At 67.5% G+C, this 15,912-nt stretch overlaps 5 protein-coding genes across 6 annotated transcripts; 4 read left to right on the top strand and 1 right to left on the bottom strand.

Annotated features, from left to right (window-relative positions):
• The first annotated feature begins 618 nt into the window (after window positions 1-618).
• On the top strand, window positions 619-4,663 carry H696_04560 (hypothetical protein). Its single transcript, XM_009498441.1, has 7 exons — window positions 619-668; window positions 770-953; window positions 1,059-1,374; window positions 1,603-2,984; window positions 3,109-3,863; window positions 4,101-4,362; window positions 4,499-4,663. Exons 1-7 carry the CDS (start codon window positions 626-628, stop codon window positions 4,542-4,544), a joined length of 2,988 nt encoding a protein of 995 aa, XP_009496716.1. The 5' UTR covers window positions 619-625; the 3' UTR covers window positions 4,545-4,663.
• A 44-nt stretch (window positions 4,664-4,707) lies between these two features.
• On the top strand, window positions 4,708-6,187 carry H696_04561 (hypothetical protein). The gene has a single exon (XM_009498442.1). It carries the CDS (start codon window positions 5,123-5,125, stop codon window positions 5,762-5,764), a length of 642 nt encoding a protein of 213 aa, XP_009496717.1. The 5' UTR covers window positions 4,708-5,122; the 3' UTR covers window positions 5,765-6,187.
• A 609-nt stretch (window positions 6,188-6,796) lies between these two features.
• H696_04562 lies at window positions 6,797-8,525 on the top strand. Of its 2 annotated transcripts, XM_009498443.1 has the most exons (5): window positions 6,797-6,921; window positions 7,046-7,070; window positions 7,220-7,274; window positions 7,352-7,408; window positions 7,531-8,525. In XM_009498443.1, the coding sequence occupies exons 1-5, from the start codon at window positions 6,826-6,828 to the stop codon at window positions 8,240-8,242; spliced, it is 945 nt and encodes a 314-aa protein (XP_009496718.1). In that variant the 5' UTR covers window positions 6,797-6,825; the 3' UTR covers window positions 8,243-8,525. The 2 variants fall into 2 exon arrangements, with proteins under 2 accessions (XP_009496718.1, XP_009496719.1); XM_009498444.1 differs by lacking the exons at window positions 6,797-6,921; window positions 7,046-7,070 and having other exon boundaries at window positions 7,167-7,274.
• A 674-nt stretch (window positions 8,526-9,199) lies between these two features.
• Window positions 9,200-13,477, top strand: H696_04563 (hypothetical protein; the record flags this gene model as incomplete). The annotated part of the gene is made up of 7 exons (XM_009498445.1): window positions 9,200-9,357; window positions 9,461-9,775; window positions 9,926-10,109; window positions 10,280-10,562; window positions 10,702-11,651; window positions 11,805-12,482; window positions 12,669-13,477. The coding sequence occupies exons 1-7, from the start codon at window positions 9,217-9,219 to the stop codon at window positions 13,475-13,477; spliced, it is 3,360 nt and encodes a 1,119-aa protein (XP_009496720.1). The 5' UTR covers window positions 9,200-9,216.
• Window positions 13,478-14,155: 678 nt separating this feature from the next.
• On the bottom strand, window positions 14,156-15,668 carry H696_04564 (fructose-bisphosphate aldolase class-I). The gene is made up of 3 exons (XM_009498446.1): window positions 15,490-15,668; window positions 15,193-15,418; window positions 14,156-15,021 (listed from the first exon to the last, which is right to left on the bottom strand). The coding sequence occupies exons 1-3, from the start codon at window positions 15,591-15,593 to the stop codon at window positions 14,248-14,250; spliced, it is 1,104 nt and encodes a 367-aa protein (XP_009496721.1). The 5' UTR covers window positions 15,594-15,668; the 3' UTR covers window positions 14,156-14,247.
• Window positions 15,669-15,912: the final 244 nt, after the last annotated feature.

Below are 15,912 nucleotides of genomic sequence, written 5' to 3' on the forward strand. Positions count from 1 at the left end.
CCCGCCGATCACACGCCTCGGTGTTCCTGGTCTCCGTGTCCCCCGTCTCTCGCCCGCCTTGCCCGGGCGCCTCGCGGCCGCGACCCCACACACCCAGCCACCGAGCATGCCCTCCTCGAGTACGATATCAACAACCTCTCCCGGCGGCAGTTCTCTGCCAAGGGGCGGCTGGCTTGAAGCCGTAAACTGCCAACGAATTTCGGCCCCCACTAAAATACACACACCTGCGCATGCGCGTGCACTCGGCGCACTTCCTTTTGCAGGGGGGGGGGGGGGGGGGGGGGAGGCCCGTACGCGCGCGGCATCGCGGCTTGGCCTCTTCCCATGGTGGGTCCCTTTTTTTTCTTCCTCCCACACGTCTGGGGCTAGTCCACCCGGCTGGTGGAGTGTGGCAGGGCAGGGCAGACAACGGGCGAGGAGGCTCAGGTCCAAATGCAGGGACGCCCTGGCCAGGCGACTCGCGCCCGTGAGCATCTCACTTCCACCGTATCTTTCGCCCCTTTTCCCATCTCCTCCCTCCCCCTGGCCTTGGGGCTGTGCCGAATTCCTCCATCTCCTCTTTCTCTCCTTTCTCCCCTGCCTCCTCTCTCTCTCTCTCTCTCCCCCCCCCCCCCCCCTCGTCGGCATGTCCGGCTGGTCTGGCGATCGCGATGCAGACGCGGAATTCGGTGCGCCATCCTCCAAACGCAATCCGCCCTCCGGGCTTGGCCCCTGCCGGTTCAGGTGGCCCACCTTGCCCCGGCCCTGAAAGTGTGCTAACGTGTTGCAGCTCGCAAGCGCCGGGAAATAAACCGCGATGCGGCCGCCTACGGCTCGTTCTTTTCCCTGGGCGGGGCGGATTCCGACTCGGATGAGGAGTCGGCCGCCTTCGTCGGCTTCGAGGGGGCCCGTCAGGGTGGCGGCCGGACTTCCAAATCACCCGGTCTCGGCCTCCAGTCTGGCTCGGGCCCGACGTGCGTCGCTTCCCCCCTTTGCTGCCCTCCCACTCGCGCCCTGTGCTGCATCTCATCTCCCCATCTGACTCACACCGAGGACACATTTGGCATATATGCACTCAGCCTGGACGGATCGATGATGATGTTCGTGTCGGCCGGCATCGTTGGCGGCCAGAAGCCCGAGGCCGCCGCCGACACCAACAACACCGAGCAGATTGCCCTGTCGGATGAGGACTCTGACGGCACGTCGTCCTCGGCGCCGGCCGCCGCTGCCGCTGCCACCCCGGCCACCGGCCGATCGGAGTACTCCTCGAGCATGGGTCGCCGGAAGCCCACGCGGCCGGCCGTCCAGCAGCCGCTGTCGCGGGATTTCGCCTCCTTCGAGCGCCACACCAAGGGCATCGGCATGAAGCTCCTTTTGCAGATGGGCTTCCAGCCGGTACGCCGCCATCGGCTTTGCCCGTCCCCTCCCTGCTCTTTCTGTCTTTCTTTCTTTCGCGCGCGCGCTCTCTCTCTCTCTCTCTCTCGCTCTCTCTCGCTCTCTCTCCCCCCCTCTCGCTCTCTCTCCCCCCCTCTCTTTCTCCTCTGGCTGTGGCTCCTTTCGCCCTCCCACTCCCTCTAATGTCCTTCCCCATCTCCTGCTGCCACCCGAAACATCCGTCCTCAGGGTCGCGGCCTGGGCAAGCATGGCCAAGGTCTGGTTGAGCCGATCAAGGCGGTCGTGCGCGACCCGCAGGCTGGCCTCACGATTGACGGCGGGGAGGGGCCCGGCTCGCGGGGACAGCGCACGCGGCGCGGTCGGAGCGCCAGTCGACGCGGGGCCGCGGCCTCTTCCTCCTCCTCCGGCAGCGAGAGCGACAGCGAAAGCGGGGCCGCCTCCTTGTCCGGATCCGATGAGTCGGACATGTCGGATGTGGAGGACGCTCCCCGGGGCCCGGCGCGGCCGCGGCCCCCGAAGCTGGTCTTCCGCACGTTGGAGGAGATTCGCGCGGCCGAGGCGCCTGCCCTCTCGGTGGAGGAGGTCCTCCGAGCGGGGCCCGGCTCGGCGGCCGCCCTGGCTGGCGACCTGCCGGACGGGCACACGCGCTACCATGCCGGCATGGCCTTCCCGGAAATCCGCCACAATGTGGCCCTCCTCGTCGAGCACGACTATGAGAGCCTGCAAGAGGCCACCGACCACCTGGAGCGTGCCAGGGCCGGGGCCTTGCGCGGGCGTCGTGTGGCCACCCAATGTCAAGCGCAGCGCGAGCGCCTGGCCCGTCGAGCATCGGCCCTGCAACGCCTCGCCGACCATGTGGCCCGGCTGGCCACGGCGGTCGGGCACTTCCACCGGGACTTTGTGGAGTTGCTGCGCCACTGGCCGGACCAGTCGGCCGAGGGGCTGGCCGGGGCGTTACCCGTGCTCGGCGGAGATCCAACATCGCCGCCTGGACTGGCACTTTCCTACCCGCCGGAGGCTGGCTTCCCGGCGGCACCGGCATCAGCCCTGGAGCAGCTTCTCTTTTTCTGCCAATCCCTGGACCGAGTGTTCGGGGTGACAAGCGGCGCCCCCTCGCCGACACAGCCCGGCAAGCAGGCGGCCCTCTTGCGAGCTCTCCTCATGCGGTATGGGCTGCCGGTGGATGCCCGGTCGCTGGCTGGCCTGGCCGACCCGGTGGCCTTCGTGGCCGAACTCTTCGGCCGATACCTGGTCGAGGAGGTGGCCGAGCTGGATCGCCTGGCCGAGGCGGCCCAGGTGCTTGACGAGCACCCGGTGGCCGGCGGCCTCTCGGAGATCACGGCCGAACTGGCAGCCGCCGCGGCACTCCCCTACTTTGCCCAGCGCATGGCCGCCGGTGCCGAGGGGTGGGCCCTGCCGCTGGTGGACTCACACCGGGACCATGCCGCGCTGGCCACCTGGCGGCCGCTGCTCCGGCAGCCGGTCCCATCGTCCGGGGCGTCGGCCTCGACTGGGGCCCTGCCTGCCATGCGCACTGCCGGGCCTCCTGGCTCCTACTTCGACTTGATTGTCTGGGAGCACTGGCTGCCGACCGTCCGATCGGCCATCATGTGCGTGCTGCCTCGCCCTCCCCCCCCCCCGCGCGCTGGGTTGCATTTGCCATCCACCCCCGTCGCTGTCGTTTCGCCCAGACACGCCGCCCAGCGGCTCGCTGACCGCCTCTCCCCCTCCCAGTAATGAGTGGAACCCCACATGCACGGTGTCGACGAAGCTCATGTCGGACTTCATCGAGGTTTGGTGCTCCTCGCAGCCGGACCTCCTTCCGCCGACGTTGCAGGTTCACCTGCTGACGCGCCTGGTTTTGCCACGCGTGGAGGAGGCCTGCCGGTCGTGGCGCCCGGGCTCGGCGCTCAACCGTCCTGGCGGCCCGATGGCCGGGGCAGCGGCCAGCCATGCCGGCATGGCGCACGTCCTGCGATCTCTGACGGGTCGGGATCGCTTCGCCGGGCTGTCACCCGGGCGCCAGGCCGAGGTGTTTGACTTGCTTGAGCGCCGAGACGCGCTTCCCGAGTTGGGGGCCGCGTCCACCGGCTGGGTGGCCCTCTGGGGCCCGGTGTTCGGGGCGGAATTGTTCGCCTCGGTGGAGGCCATCCGCCGGCGGGTGATCGATCTGCTCGCCGGGCCGGGAGCCGCAAGTGTGCCGCTGACAGATTGGCGCACCTTCGCCGCGCTGCTTGTGGCCCAGTGGGGGCATTTGCTGCCGCTGGGCCCGGCCGAGCGCGGTCCCACTGGCGAGGCCATCTTGCGTGTGGCCCCGGCCGACCCGGCCTGCACGCTTGTGTCGCCTGATCACGCCCGGCAGCTGGCCCTGGCCAGCGTGTATCCGAAGCTGGCACACTTGGCCGGCGTGGGCCCCGGGTCGGCATCTCCCCCGGCCGCCTTCCATCACATCAAACGCCTGGTTATCGATCCATCCGGCCAGAATACCGGTATGTCGCCGGGAGGGATATGACGGGCCTGTCTTTTTTCCCAGCTATCTCTCTCTCTTTTCTCTTTCTCTCGCTCTCTCTTTTCTCTTTCTCTCGCTCTCTCTTTTCTCTTTCTCTTGCTCTCTCTTTTTTTCCTCCCGGCGATCGACGCAAAATTGCCCGCTGCTGGGGCAGATCTCCAGCGTGTGTTTGCTGACTCAGAGGAACAACACACCCATACATACACAAACACATCAGGTCCCCTCCGGATTCTGATTGCCTTTGGCACGGTCCTCCCCGCAACGGCGTACCTGCGTCTCTGGACCCACGGTGTTCTCCCCCAGTGGATGACCGTGCTCGATGAGTGGCTGGCACATGTGGCGACCGAGGCCGCTCGTGAGGACGGCCTCGCAGCTGCGCGCGCTCTCTTCCGGCAAATTCTCCAATGGGTTGCCGCCTGGCGTGGGGCCCTTCCCGCAGCACTGGTGTCCACCCCGGCCCTGGTTGAGCACTTTGTCCAGTTCGTGCCCCCCCCCCCCCCCCCTTTGATCCCCCATTGCGTCCTCTCTGTCGCTGCCGTCTCCATGCATGTCTCTCTGTCTCGTTTGCCTGTCCGACTGACACAGCCCAATGTCCTGCCTGCGCCCCCGCTTCAGAGCCTATGATAAGATCGAAGCCAGCATGCAAGTGATCGGTCTGTGAGTGCATACGTACTCTGTCCCTCTTCTTTTCTCGCGTGCTCGCGCACACATCCTCCCTCTCTCTTCCCGTTCGCGGAGGTAAGTCTCGCCAGGGACGCAATACAAACATAGACACTCCAATGGACGTTTGCAGAATGGAGGAGGATCCTGAGAGGGGGGGGGGGGGGATAATTCGTTTTATAAAAAGGGAGGGGGGGAAACAGTCTATCACACGGCAGACAGCCCGGCCTTTGCACACGGACATGTGTCGGAAGGTCGGGCAGGCAGCGCCGGTAGAGGGAGTGGGTGGCTCGGCGATCGGCCGGGCGCCGCGTCGCCTCCCTCGGGTCCGGGAGCCAGGGCGTAAATGGCAAAGAAGGCATCGCCAGCTTGACTCACACGCCATCGCCCGGGATCCAGACAAACCAAGTGCGGGAGGACCCAAGCGCCTGCCTGGCTGCCGGTCCCGGCGCCGGGGTGGCCAAGCGGCCGGGCGAGGGCCAATCGTGATGCGCCGAGAATCCGCTGCACGGACCCGAGCGAGGTCACCCGGCCGACCAGGTCGTGCACCTCGCGAGTGCTAAGAGGCCCGCGAATTTGATGCCATGGCCCGATGGCCGCCGCGGGAGGCAAGTTGCCGAGGCCGGCTGCCTGCCACAGGGGCGCCAGCCAGGAAGCCGAGCCCGGGGCGGCTGCCAGGCTGGAGGACCATCCGGAGCCCAGATGAGCGGCCCATCGGGCAACCTGGGCCATGTGAAGGGCGGTCCGGAGGCGCGAACAGCGCTCGGGCCGCGGGAGAGTGTCGCCGGCGCCAGGCAATGGCGGCGGCAGGGAAGCTCGGTGCCGTGCACACGCGGCACATTCCCCGGGCGGACCATCGGCCAAATGCGTCGGGGAAAATTCCCGGCGGAAGTCCTCCGATTGCCAGGCACCCAGCACCGCGCCGACGGCGGCCACGGCGGATACCAGCTCGCGAATGCTTTCCGCCTCGTCGGCCATCGCAAAGCGCCGGGGAAGGGGGAGGCCATTGGCCGGGGCGGTTGCACAGGCGCCCGGCATGTCCAGCCGCAGTGCCACCCTCGAGGGCGAGTGGGCTGGCGAATGCACCAGCGGCAGCGGTGTGGCCAAGGGGGAGGCCGGAACGGCCGAGGCGGCCGGCCTAGCCGAAGCAGGTGGGGCAGACGGGGCTTGCGGCTCGGGAACCGGCGCCAATGCCGCCCTGGCCACCGGCAGACGATCTAGGAAGGACCGAGTGGCATTCGGGGCCAGCTGCCGCGCCCGACGCAGGAGCATGCTCGCTTCGCTGGGACTCAGGTGTGACAGGGAGGAGTGAATGGCACCGGCGGCCGCGCTGGCGGCCCAAGGATCCCTCCCCAACGGCGGCTCGCCGGGATGGCCGAAGCCCATATCGCTGTCACTGTCGTCATCGTCACTGCCATCGTCAAAGAGAACCGGCCGACTGGATAGAGGCCGAGCCATGGAGCCCAAGCAGCGACCGCCGAGCGCTGACTGGCTCAGCGGCCGTCGCCATAGGCCAGGCCTCATGTGCCGGGCTCGGTCTCGCAGATCACCACGGGGCCCGGCTCCCGGATGGATGCGCGTGTTGATGGAGGAGCGGTGAAGGCAGCCGGAGGAGCGGAATTCCACGTGCCAGGAAAAGAGGGGGGGGGGGGGGGGGGGAAAGGCAGCAAGCAGCGGCGGGGATGAGACAGGAGAGGGGGCAGAAGGGGGGCGGGGGCGGGGGGGGGAGGGGAGGGATGTGAGGTGCCTTGGGTACCACCGTGTCGGCATGTGGGGGCGGCCGGTGCCGGAAAACCCCCCTCGTCCTCGGCACTCTCCGGGCCCCCATCCGCGGGCAAGCGCGCGACCGGGGATTGGAGCCATGAGAGGATCGCGCCGATCCCGTGCGCGCCTTGGAGTCATATGATCCTGCTAATCTGCGACACGTGTCCGCGCGCTCCACCGCTCGCACCACGTTTAGGGGCCGGGCGTGCGCATGTGTGCCTGCCACACACATACACACACACACACACACACACACACCATCCGCATCCTTGGAGCGTTGGCCCAGTCTATGCTGTGCTGCGCCCGGCCGCCATCCGGGGCGGCCAGAAGGATGCCAGGTCTCACCGAAGAGACTCCCATGTGAGAGCACCGGCCCGGAGATCGGGGCGTCCGGACAGAGATCCTCCTGTCCCCCTCCCACCACCTGCCTCTCTCTCCCTCCCTCTCTCTCTTTCTCTCCCCCTCTCTCTCCTTCTTCCTTCCACTCCCCCCCCCCCACCCTCTCCTGGCTCCGGAATATGTTCTCTCGCACTGTATCTCGCGTCCTTCTGCGTGCTGGCCCGCCTCTGCGCGCCCAGACCGCCCGCATTCCGATGGCTCTGGCTCAGCCTGTTGTGCGTCTGCCCTGCCATCATGGCTCGCGTGGGTCACCTCGACCCCCCCTCGCCCGGCTCTCCCCACAGCTCGTCCGCTTCTCTGACACCCCCCTATCGTCTCATCCCGATCTTGACATCCCAGGAGTCGGCCTCTGCCCGTGGTGTTGGTGCGCCCGCCTCTGTGTCTGCCTCCCCCTCGCTGTGGCTCAACATCATGTTCACCGCCCATCCCCGCCCCGCCCTCTCTCTATCTCTCTCTCTCTCTCACACACACACACACACTCTGCCTTCTGCTTCACTTCTCGCCCGGACGCAGCCCGCATGTACTCGCAGGAGGCTGGCGCTGCTGCCACCGCCTCCCGCAGCGCTACGTGCGACCCCTCCCCCTCGCCGGCCCATGCCCTCGGCCGCGGCCCCCCACTTACCATCCCACCCCCTCCCCATCCAGTGCTACCCACCGTAAGGCCATGCAGGAGCGCATTGCCAAGGACCGCATGAAGAAGCGGTGCGTGTCATCTCGGCGGCTCGACACCTTTTTCCTTCCCTCCTTCTCCCTCTCCCTTTGGTCTAACTCTCCAGGACCTTGCTTCCCCCCGCCCCTTCCCGCCCTCCACCCCTGCACGAAAGGATCATCATGGCGGCCGTGGGTGTCGTCGGTCTTGCTGGCGCGACGCACCTGTTTTTCCAGCGCTTCGGCGCCCAGCTGGCCGTCTATGTGACCCCAACGCAGCTTCTCGGCGAGGAGATCGATGACCCGTCGCTGCTGCATGCCTTCCTCGAGCCGGGGCAGGTGACCATCAATCCCCCCTCGGCGGATGTCCTCCAATCGATGCCGGTCATTCGCGTGGGCGGCATGGTCAAGCCCGGGTCCTTCCGGTCGCTGGACTACATGCACCATTGTGTGTTCATCCTGACGGATTTGATGAACGATGTGGCCGTCATCTACCGCGGTGATGCCATGCTGCCGGATCTCTTCAAGGAGGGCCAGAGTGTCGTGGTGGAGGGCCACTTCGACCGGGAGGCCATGCTGTTCCGCAGTAACCTCCTGATCGCCAAGCATGACGAGAACTACGTGTCCAAGGACATCGCCGAGCTCATGGAGCAGACCCGGCAGAAGATGATGCGCATCGAGGAGCTCAAGGCTGCCGAGACCGCCGCCCGGGCCGACGCGCTGGTGGCCGCCAACCGCCTGGAGAACCCGGCCATCGAGTCGCAGCAACTCCCGGCCCTGGACATGGCCACGCTCCGGTCCTCTCCGGCTGTCGGGAGTGAGGGCGAGCCCGGCTCCGAGCAGCAGGCCACCTCCTCTCCGTCCGAGGAGGAGAAGGCTGGCAAGTGAGCAAAGGAGACACGGGCAGGGCCCCTCGGGGGGGGGGGGGCCTTTTTTCTGCCCCCCGCCCCAGCCCGCCAGATCGACCAAGCCATCTGCCGCCGGAACAACCACCAGTGCGCTGATATGTAGCCATCTCCCGCACGTGACTGGGACTTTTCTTCCCGACCAATAGACTTTCAACAAATGTATCGCCCGGGCGTGTCTTGCCCCGCCCCCGCGCGCCCCCACACGTACATACACACAGGCCCCAGCCCCGCCCCGAACCGGGCATCTCCCCCCCCCCTTCTAGAACGGATGAATTGCTTCCGCACTCTCGGCCACCACCGCCCCCGGGCCGCGGGGCTAGGCGGGACCCGCCGATTGCCGGTGTTGACAGATCCGCGCTCTCTCGGGCCGCCCCCCTCCATGCGAAATGCCCATTGTTTGTGTGTGTGTGTGTGTGTGTGTGTGTGTGTGTGTGTGTGTGTGTGTGTGTCCGTTCGTGTATGTGTCCGTTCGTGTATGTGTGTGTACGTATGTGTGTGTACACGCGCATGTGTCCCGAGCGCGCTGGCCAAGGCAGGACCAGGGGGGACAGCTTGGCGGGGGGGCATCGACTCGCCGTGTGTCAGCAGCCATGGCCGCGTTAACCCCCCCCCCCCTCTCCCCCCCCCCTGCCCTTTTCCTTCGGGCCCTGTCCTCGGTGTTCGCGAACATCCGTGCCCAGAGACAGATGTACATCATGCCCGCCACCGGTGCACACACGGCCCGGTGTTCGCGGAAGCCGCGGCATAATCAGCCCCACCCCCGGCCGGCACACTTCTGGGGCGCAGGGCGAGGGGTGGGACCTCCGCCGGAGCCCGCAGCCTCAAAAGCATGCCCGCCGGCTTGATGCCCCCTCCCGGCCTGGTACCACACTTTCCCACACCCGCCCCCCTTCCCCTGCCTTTCCTCTTTCTCTCCGACGAAAGCATCCCCCCCCCCCCCCCCCCCTACCTGACATGACCGCCTCCGAAACTTCCGGGCGGCGCCAGCCTCTCGGCCGGATGGTCAGCACGCTGGCCTTGCTGGGTATGGCCCTCGCCTCGACGGCCAGCGCCGCGTCGGTCATGTCGATCGACTATGGCTCCGAGTGGTTCAAGGTACGCGCCCATTCGGATTTCGACCCCGGTCTCTGGCTGCTGTGCCTGACATTACCCCTGCCGCCGCCCCGCCCCACCCCATGTCTGCCCGATCTGCGCCCAGGTCGCCTATGTCCGGCCCGGCTCGCCGATGGACATCGCCCTCAACCCCTCGTCCCAGCGGAAGACCGCGTCATCGATCGGCTTCGCCCGGGACGGCGAGCGCCTCATCGGCGACACGGCCCTGGCATCGGCCTCGCGCCAGCCGCACCACACCTACACCGGCCTCCTGGACATTCTTGGCCTGCCGGCCGACCATCCCAAGGTGATCTCTTATCTGGAGCGCTCTGCCAACCAGGTGGTCGTGCGCCAGGACCAGGAAACCGGGGCTGATCGCCTGCTGCTCAAGGGTCCAGATGGTGCCGAATTCCATGTCGAGGTGCGCGCCATCCCCTGGCCTTCCCTGTGGTCCCGCCCTCCCTCGCCCGCCCGCGGGCCGCTGTGCATTCTGGCCTCGTCCCTCCTCCCTAACCGTCGCCCCCATCCCCCTCCCTGCCCCCTTCGCTTTGCCTGGGCGTCGCCCATTCAGGAGCTGATTGCCATTCAGCTGGCCGAGGCGGCCACCTTTGCCGCGCACTCCACCGGCGAGCCTGTCACCGACACAGTCCTGGTCATTCCCTCGTACTTCACCCAGCCCCAGCGCAAGGCTATCCTCAACGCCGCCAAGCTGGCCGGCCTGAATGTCCTGGGGCTCACCCACTCGACGACCTCCGGTACGCCCTCGCTCGTCACTCTGGCCGCGGGGGGGGGGAGACGGCCCGACACTCGGCCGGCTGCCGCCACCTGCCTCATGTTGCTGACACCCATCTTGCCATGCTGCTGATGCATACGCGCGATCTCTCTCTCTCTCTCCCCGCCCCCCCCCCCCCACACGCCCTTCCAGCCGCCCTCCAATATGCGATTGGCACGCGTCTGTCCGAGAAGGAGACCCATCTCTTTGTGGACATCGGCGCCGGCAGCGTGTCCGCCAGTGTGGTGGGCATCGTGCCGAAGCCGCCCATTGGCACGGTCAAGGGCAAGAAGACTGCCGCCGCGCCGACTGCCCGCGATCCGCTCGAGCTCAATGTCCTGAGCCACACGCATGATGTCAACTCCGGTGGCCGGGCCCTGGATGAGCTGCTTGCCATGCACCTCGGTTCGCTCTTTGACCGGGCGCACAAGCGCAAGTACGTGACCCCTACCACCGCCTTGCCCCTCGGTCCGCGCCTTGAGCGTCTCCCTGGAGTCTTGTGGCTGACCTCCCTCCCCCCCCCCCCCCCCCTACACATCTCCTCCCCCAACCATTACACCCCGCCCTCCGGACAGGACCCCGGTCTACTCGGAGCCCCGCGCTCGGGCCCGCCTGTTGCATGAGGCCTCCCGCGTGAAGCAGGTCCTCTCGGTCAACGTGGAGACCATCTCCCGTGTGGAGGGCCTGCATGATGGGCTGGACTTTTCGGCCCCCATTTCCCGGGCCACCTTCGAGGAGCTGGCCGCCCCGATCGTCCAGCGCATTGGGGCCACGGTGCGCGCGGCGCTCGCCGGGTCCGGCCTGAGTGCCGACGACCTGACCAGTGTCAAGCTCTTTGGCGGTGGCACACGCGTGCCCCTGGTCCAGCGTGCCCTGCGGGAAGCCCTCAATGTCGAGACCCTGGCCCACAACATCAATGCCGACGAGGCGGCCGCTCTGGGTGGCGCCTTCCGCGCGGCCTCTCTTCTGTCGACCTTCCGCACGCGCACGGTGCGCGTGCGCGAGCACCCCCCGGTCCCGGTCTTCATGCCGACCCGCCTGGCCGCCGACACGGACGACGCCCCGCTGGTCGAGGTGCCGCTCTTTGAGACGGCCGCCTCGCGGCGGGCCCTGGCTCGGCCGGTCGGGCGCCTGGTCGACCGCACTACCCTGCCCGTGACGCCGGCCTTTTTGGATCGGCTCGAGGACACCTTTGCCGATGCCGCGGCCACGGGTCGGCTTTCGGTCCCGGTGCAGATCGGCGCCACCGAGACCGGGGCCCTGTGCAGCCTGGATGTGGAGGTGGCCCCCGGGCAGCGGCCGGCTTTGGTGGCCGTGCAGCAGGCCCTGCGTGCGCTTGACGCCGGCGCCGCCCCGGCCGGCCTGCTGGATGATGCCCTGTCCCTGGACATGTTCCTGTCCCTGGACTCCTTCGGAGCCGGGCTGCTTGGCGTGGTCAATTCCTCGGTGCACGTCAGTCCCGAGGCCTCCCAGGCACTTGGCCTGGCCACCGAGGCCACAAACTCCGGCAAGGCCGGTATCATTGGTGCGTTTGCCGCCGCCGCCGCCGCCCCCGCAATCCGGGCCCCACCGACCTCCCTCCCTCCCTCCCTCCCTCCGGCATGTGATCTGACCGCTGGTTTGTCGCCCCTCCCTCCAACACCCTGCCACTGCCGCACCCCCACCCCCACCACCCCAGGCAACATCCTCTCATTCATCAAGGGCAACAAGGCCCAGGCGGCGGACAAGGACGCCGCCGAGGATGAGGAGTTCGCCCAGCCGACCGATACCACGGTCGCGGCCGAGCCGGCTGATGAGAGTGCCTCCCCCAAGATCGGGGCCTCGGATGTCATCATCACGGCTGGTGGCAATGCCACCGCGGCGGAGCTGCTCCAGCAGGAGGCCGCGGCCCGGTCGACGGTCATCCCCCTCAAGTCGCGCATCACCTGCCAGCCGGCGGGGCTGTCGGCCGAGGAGCTGACCCGTGCCCGGGAGCAAATTGCCCGTGTTGACCAGGCCGAGGCCGATCGTCGGGCTCGGCACGACTCGATGAATGCCCTGGAGGGGGCCATTTACCGGATTGGTGGGGCCCTCAGCGCGGCGCAGGATGAGTTCCTGTATGCCGACGCCGGGTCCCCCTGGCCGGGTGCGGCCTTTGCCCGGTTTGCCCTGGGGCTCGAGCGCCGCGAGCTGTCCAACATGGTGTCGGAGTTCCGCGATTGGTATGAGGACTACGAGCCGGGCACCGGGCAGCATGACGACACCCCGACCGCCGAGTATCAGCGCCGCCTTGAGCAGCTGCAGGACCTCGAGCGCACGATCCTGGCCCGGCGCGATGCCTGGGCTCAGCTTGGCCCGGGGCTTGAGGCCGTCAAGAGTGCGTGACCGACCAGCCTTGCCCCTCGTCCCTTCTTGCCATTTTTCCCCCTCGCTCCCCCCCCGCCTCCCCTTCTTTGCTGTGCAAGTCGGCCAGCGACTCATTCCTCTCCCCCTCTCCTTCTCTCGCTCTCCCTCTCGTGACCCTATGTCTCGACCGGCGCCCTCTCCTCCTCACCTGGTGTAGACGCCCGCGCTGCGGCTGTCGCCGTTATCGAGCAGGGCGCCGCCTCGCTGCTGAAGGGCACCCAGCATGCGGAAGCCGTGAAGGCTTCGACCGAGGTGTCTGGCGCCGTGGCGGCCCTCGGATCGGCGGTCGAGGCGGTTGACGCCTGGCTGGCCGATGCCGACGTTGCCGGTGCCATGGCTCTGGTGGCGGCGGTGGATGATGGCCGGCTGGGCGAGCATCTTCGTCCGGCGGCCGGCGCATCGGCCCCGTATGCCCCCTGTGTGCCGGGTGGCGCGGCCAGCGAGGACCAGATGATCTCGCTGCAGGTTCGCCCAGATGCCCTGAGCTCTTCGGTGGATGGGTCGCCGGATGGGCCGCTGGCGTGCGACCCGCCGCTCCAGGCGGCCAGCGACTGGGAAGAGAAGACCCGGTCGCTGGCCAGCGCGCTGGATGCTGTCAGCCGGTCTGTCAAGCGCGTCGAGACCAAGGCCCGGCAGGCCCTCGAGGCGGCTGCCCGGAAGGCCGCGCGCGAGGCCCTCGAGAAGGAGAAGCTGGCCAAGGAGCGCGCGGCCGAGGCGGCCAAGAACGCCACGGCCACCGACGACAAGGCCGATCCCGGCGCCACCAACAACGAAGAGCAGCACCCAGCCGGGGAGCCGGATGAGGAGCTGAACACCACCGGCGGCGGCGACGGCGGCGGCGGCGATGGCCCCAATGCTGAGGCTGATGCCGGGCCAGGAGACGCCGACGACTGGCACGATGCCACGGACGACACCGCCGGCCATGCGCGTGCTGGCCGCGCCTCGCGCTCTACCTCGGATCTTTGAGTGCGCCCCGCGCGGGTGTGCCGTCACCTTTGCCATTCTCTCGGCCGAATGGATGTGCTGCGACCCCCCCCCCCCCTTCTCTCCCTCCCTCCTCTTCGGGGCATCATTTCACCTGTCTTTGTTGGGGCCCATCCGCGCGCTTGCTGTGTGCCCGTGTGCGTGTTCGCCCCTGTGCAACGGAGCTCCCTGCAGAGACGTTCCCCCCTCCCCCCCCACACACATATATATATGAAAAATAGACTTTCCCTTGTTTCCCACAGATTCGGGGACCATACGTGGGGGCTATTTGGCTCATGGTCGGCGGGGTGGGGCGGCCTGTGGAAGGCGGGGACGACACCGAGACAGGCTCATCCCGGCGCGGGGGGATTGAAGGGACAAGAGAAATGACCCGGAACAAAATGAATCACTGAGTCCAGGACCGAGAGAGCGTGGAGTGATGAGAACGAGCGCGGCACAAAAAGAGGGAGGCACGCCCAGACCGGGGCGCGGCAGGAGGAGAATGCGACGGCACATGTGTCGGTGTGTGTGTGTGTGTTGACTGTATTGACTCTGGAAGAAAGGATGGCAGTGGAATACACGAAGGAGCGCAACACGCGTGCGCCTTGCTCAAGGGAAGCGGGCGAGGAGGGTCGTCTCGCGGCGGCCGGGGGAGGACGAGCCACGGGCAGGGAGAGAGAGGAGGAGAGAGAGAGAGAGAGAGGAGCCCCCCTCCCCGCACTGCACCTTACCCCGGGGTCGTGCCACGGTCGCTGGTCGCACCAATCAAGCCCTTAGTAAACGTAGTTGCGAACGTAGAGGGTCTCGCTGGCGGCGGCGCTGGCGGCACCACCGGTGTACTTGCCGATGGAGGCCTGGGAGTTGGCCTTGGCGCGCTGGAGAAGGGCGGCCTTGGCGGCGGGGACATTCTCGGCCTGGCCCTTCCAGGTCTTGAGGACGGTGGCCTGCAGGGCGCGACCGTACGAGAAGGTCAGCTTCCAGGGCTTGCGGTTGGACTCGGCGTCGAAGCGGTTGATGGCGTTCAGGTGCAGGGTGGCATCCTCCTCGGACTGACCACCAGACAGGAAGGTGATGCCGACAACCGAAGAGGGGACGGTGCGCTGGAGGACGGTCACCGTGGCGGCGGCCACCTCCTCCGGGGTGTAGGAGACCGGGCAGTCGGCACCGGCGCAGACCATGCTCGGCTTCAGGAGCGACCCCTCGAGGAAGACACCATGCAGGTGCAGGTAGTAGTAGGTCATGGCCAGGACATGCTCGGCGGCGATGACAGCCTGGGCCAGGTCGTGGGAGCCGTCCATCAGGATCTCGGGCTCGACGATCGGCACCAGGCCGTTGCGCTGGGAGATGATGGCCATGCGAGCCAGGGTCTCGGCGTTGGCGCGGATGGAGCGCTCGGAGGGGACACCGGTGACCGGGTCGATGCGCAGGGCGCAGCGCCACTTGGTGAAGCGGGCACCCTGCTGGTAGTACTTGGCGCAGCGGGCCTCCAGGCCATCGAGGCCCTGGGTGACGGTCTCGCCGTTGGTGCCGGGGATCTCAACGAGACCCTGTGACCGGGTGTGTGCGTGAGGGAGGCGAGGGCAGGGGGGGGGGGGGGGGAGAGCATGTGTCGAGATCGGTGACAAAGCAGGGAGGTCAGGGGGGGGGGAGCGGAGGGGGCGCGTGGAGGAAAAAGCCAGCTGAGAAAGACCACCCAATCGGCGATGCACGGTACGCACGGTGTCGATCTTGATGCCCGGGATGATGCCCGCCTCGTTGAGGATCTCCACGAAGGAGCGACCATCGGCGGCCTTCTGGTAGAGGGTCTCCTCGAACATGATGACACCACCAATGGAGTCGGCCAGCTCGGCGCCAGCGGTGAAGAGGAGCTCGCGGTAGGCGCGGCGGTTCTCCTCGGTGTTCTCGACGTTGATGCTCTGGAAGCGCTTGCCAATGGTGCCAGTGCTGGAGGGGGGCGGTGTCAGGAACCCGGGGGAAGAAAGACCGCTGGGCATGGGGGGGAAGGGGGGAAGTACCTCTCGTCGGCAGCGAGGATACCGCGGCCGGAGGCGACAATCTTGGCGGCGTTCTGAGCAAGCTCAGCGCGCTTCTCAACGGGGATGGCACAACCGATGGACATGGTGTTGTGGGAAATGGAGTGGAGGGTAGACACAGAAGGGGGAGACACCGTGTGTGTGTCGGGAGGAGGGAAGGGGGGGTGGGGTCCTTCAGTGGGAAGATGCCCGATGCCCGGGGCCTTTATATGTTCTGAACCCAGCGTCTGAGGCCGTGCGGCCCGCGGGCCACAGAAGTGCGCGAGCCTTAGACCGAGGAACGGCCCCCTCACCCGGGGGGGGGGGAGGGGGGGAGGGGGGTGTCCATTGCTCTCGGAGAAGTCCCCCCCCCCCCCCCCAACGCCTCCATGGCCTTGTGGTGCCCGATTACTCGGTAACTGTTGT

This window comes from Fonticula alba (assembly GCF_000388065.1).
Source record: "Fonticula alba strain ATCC 38817 unplaced genomic scaffold supercont2.7, whole genome shotgun sequence".
Taxonomy (NCBI): domain Eukaryota; order Rotosphaerida; family Fonticulaceae; genus Fonticula; species Fonticula alba.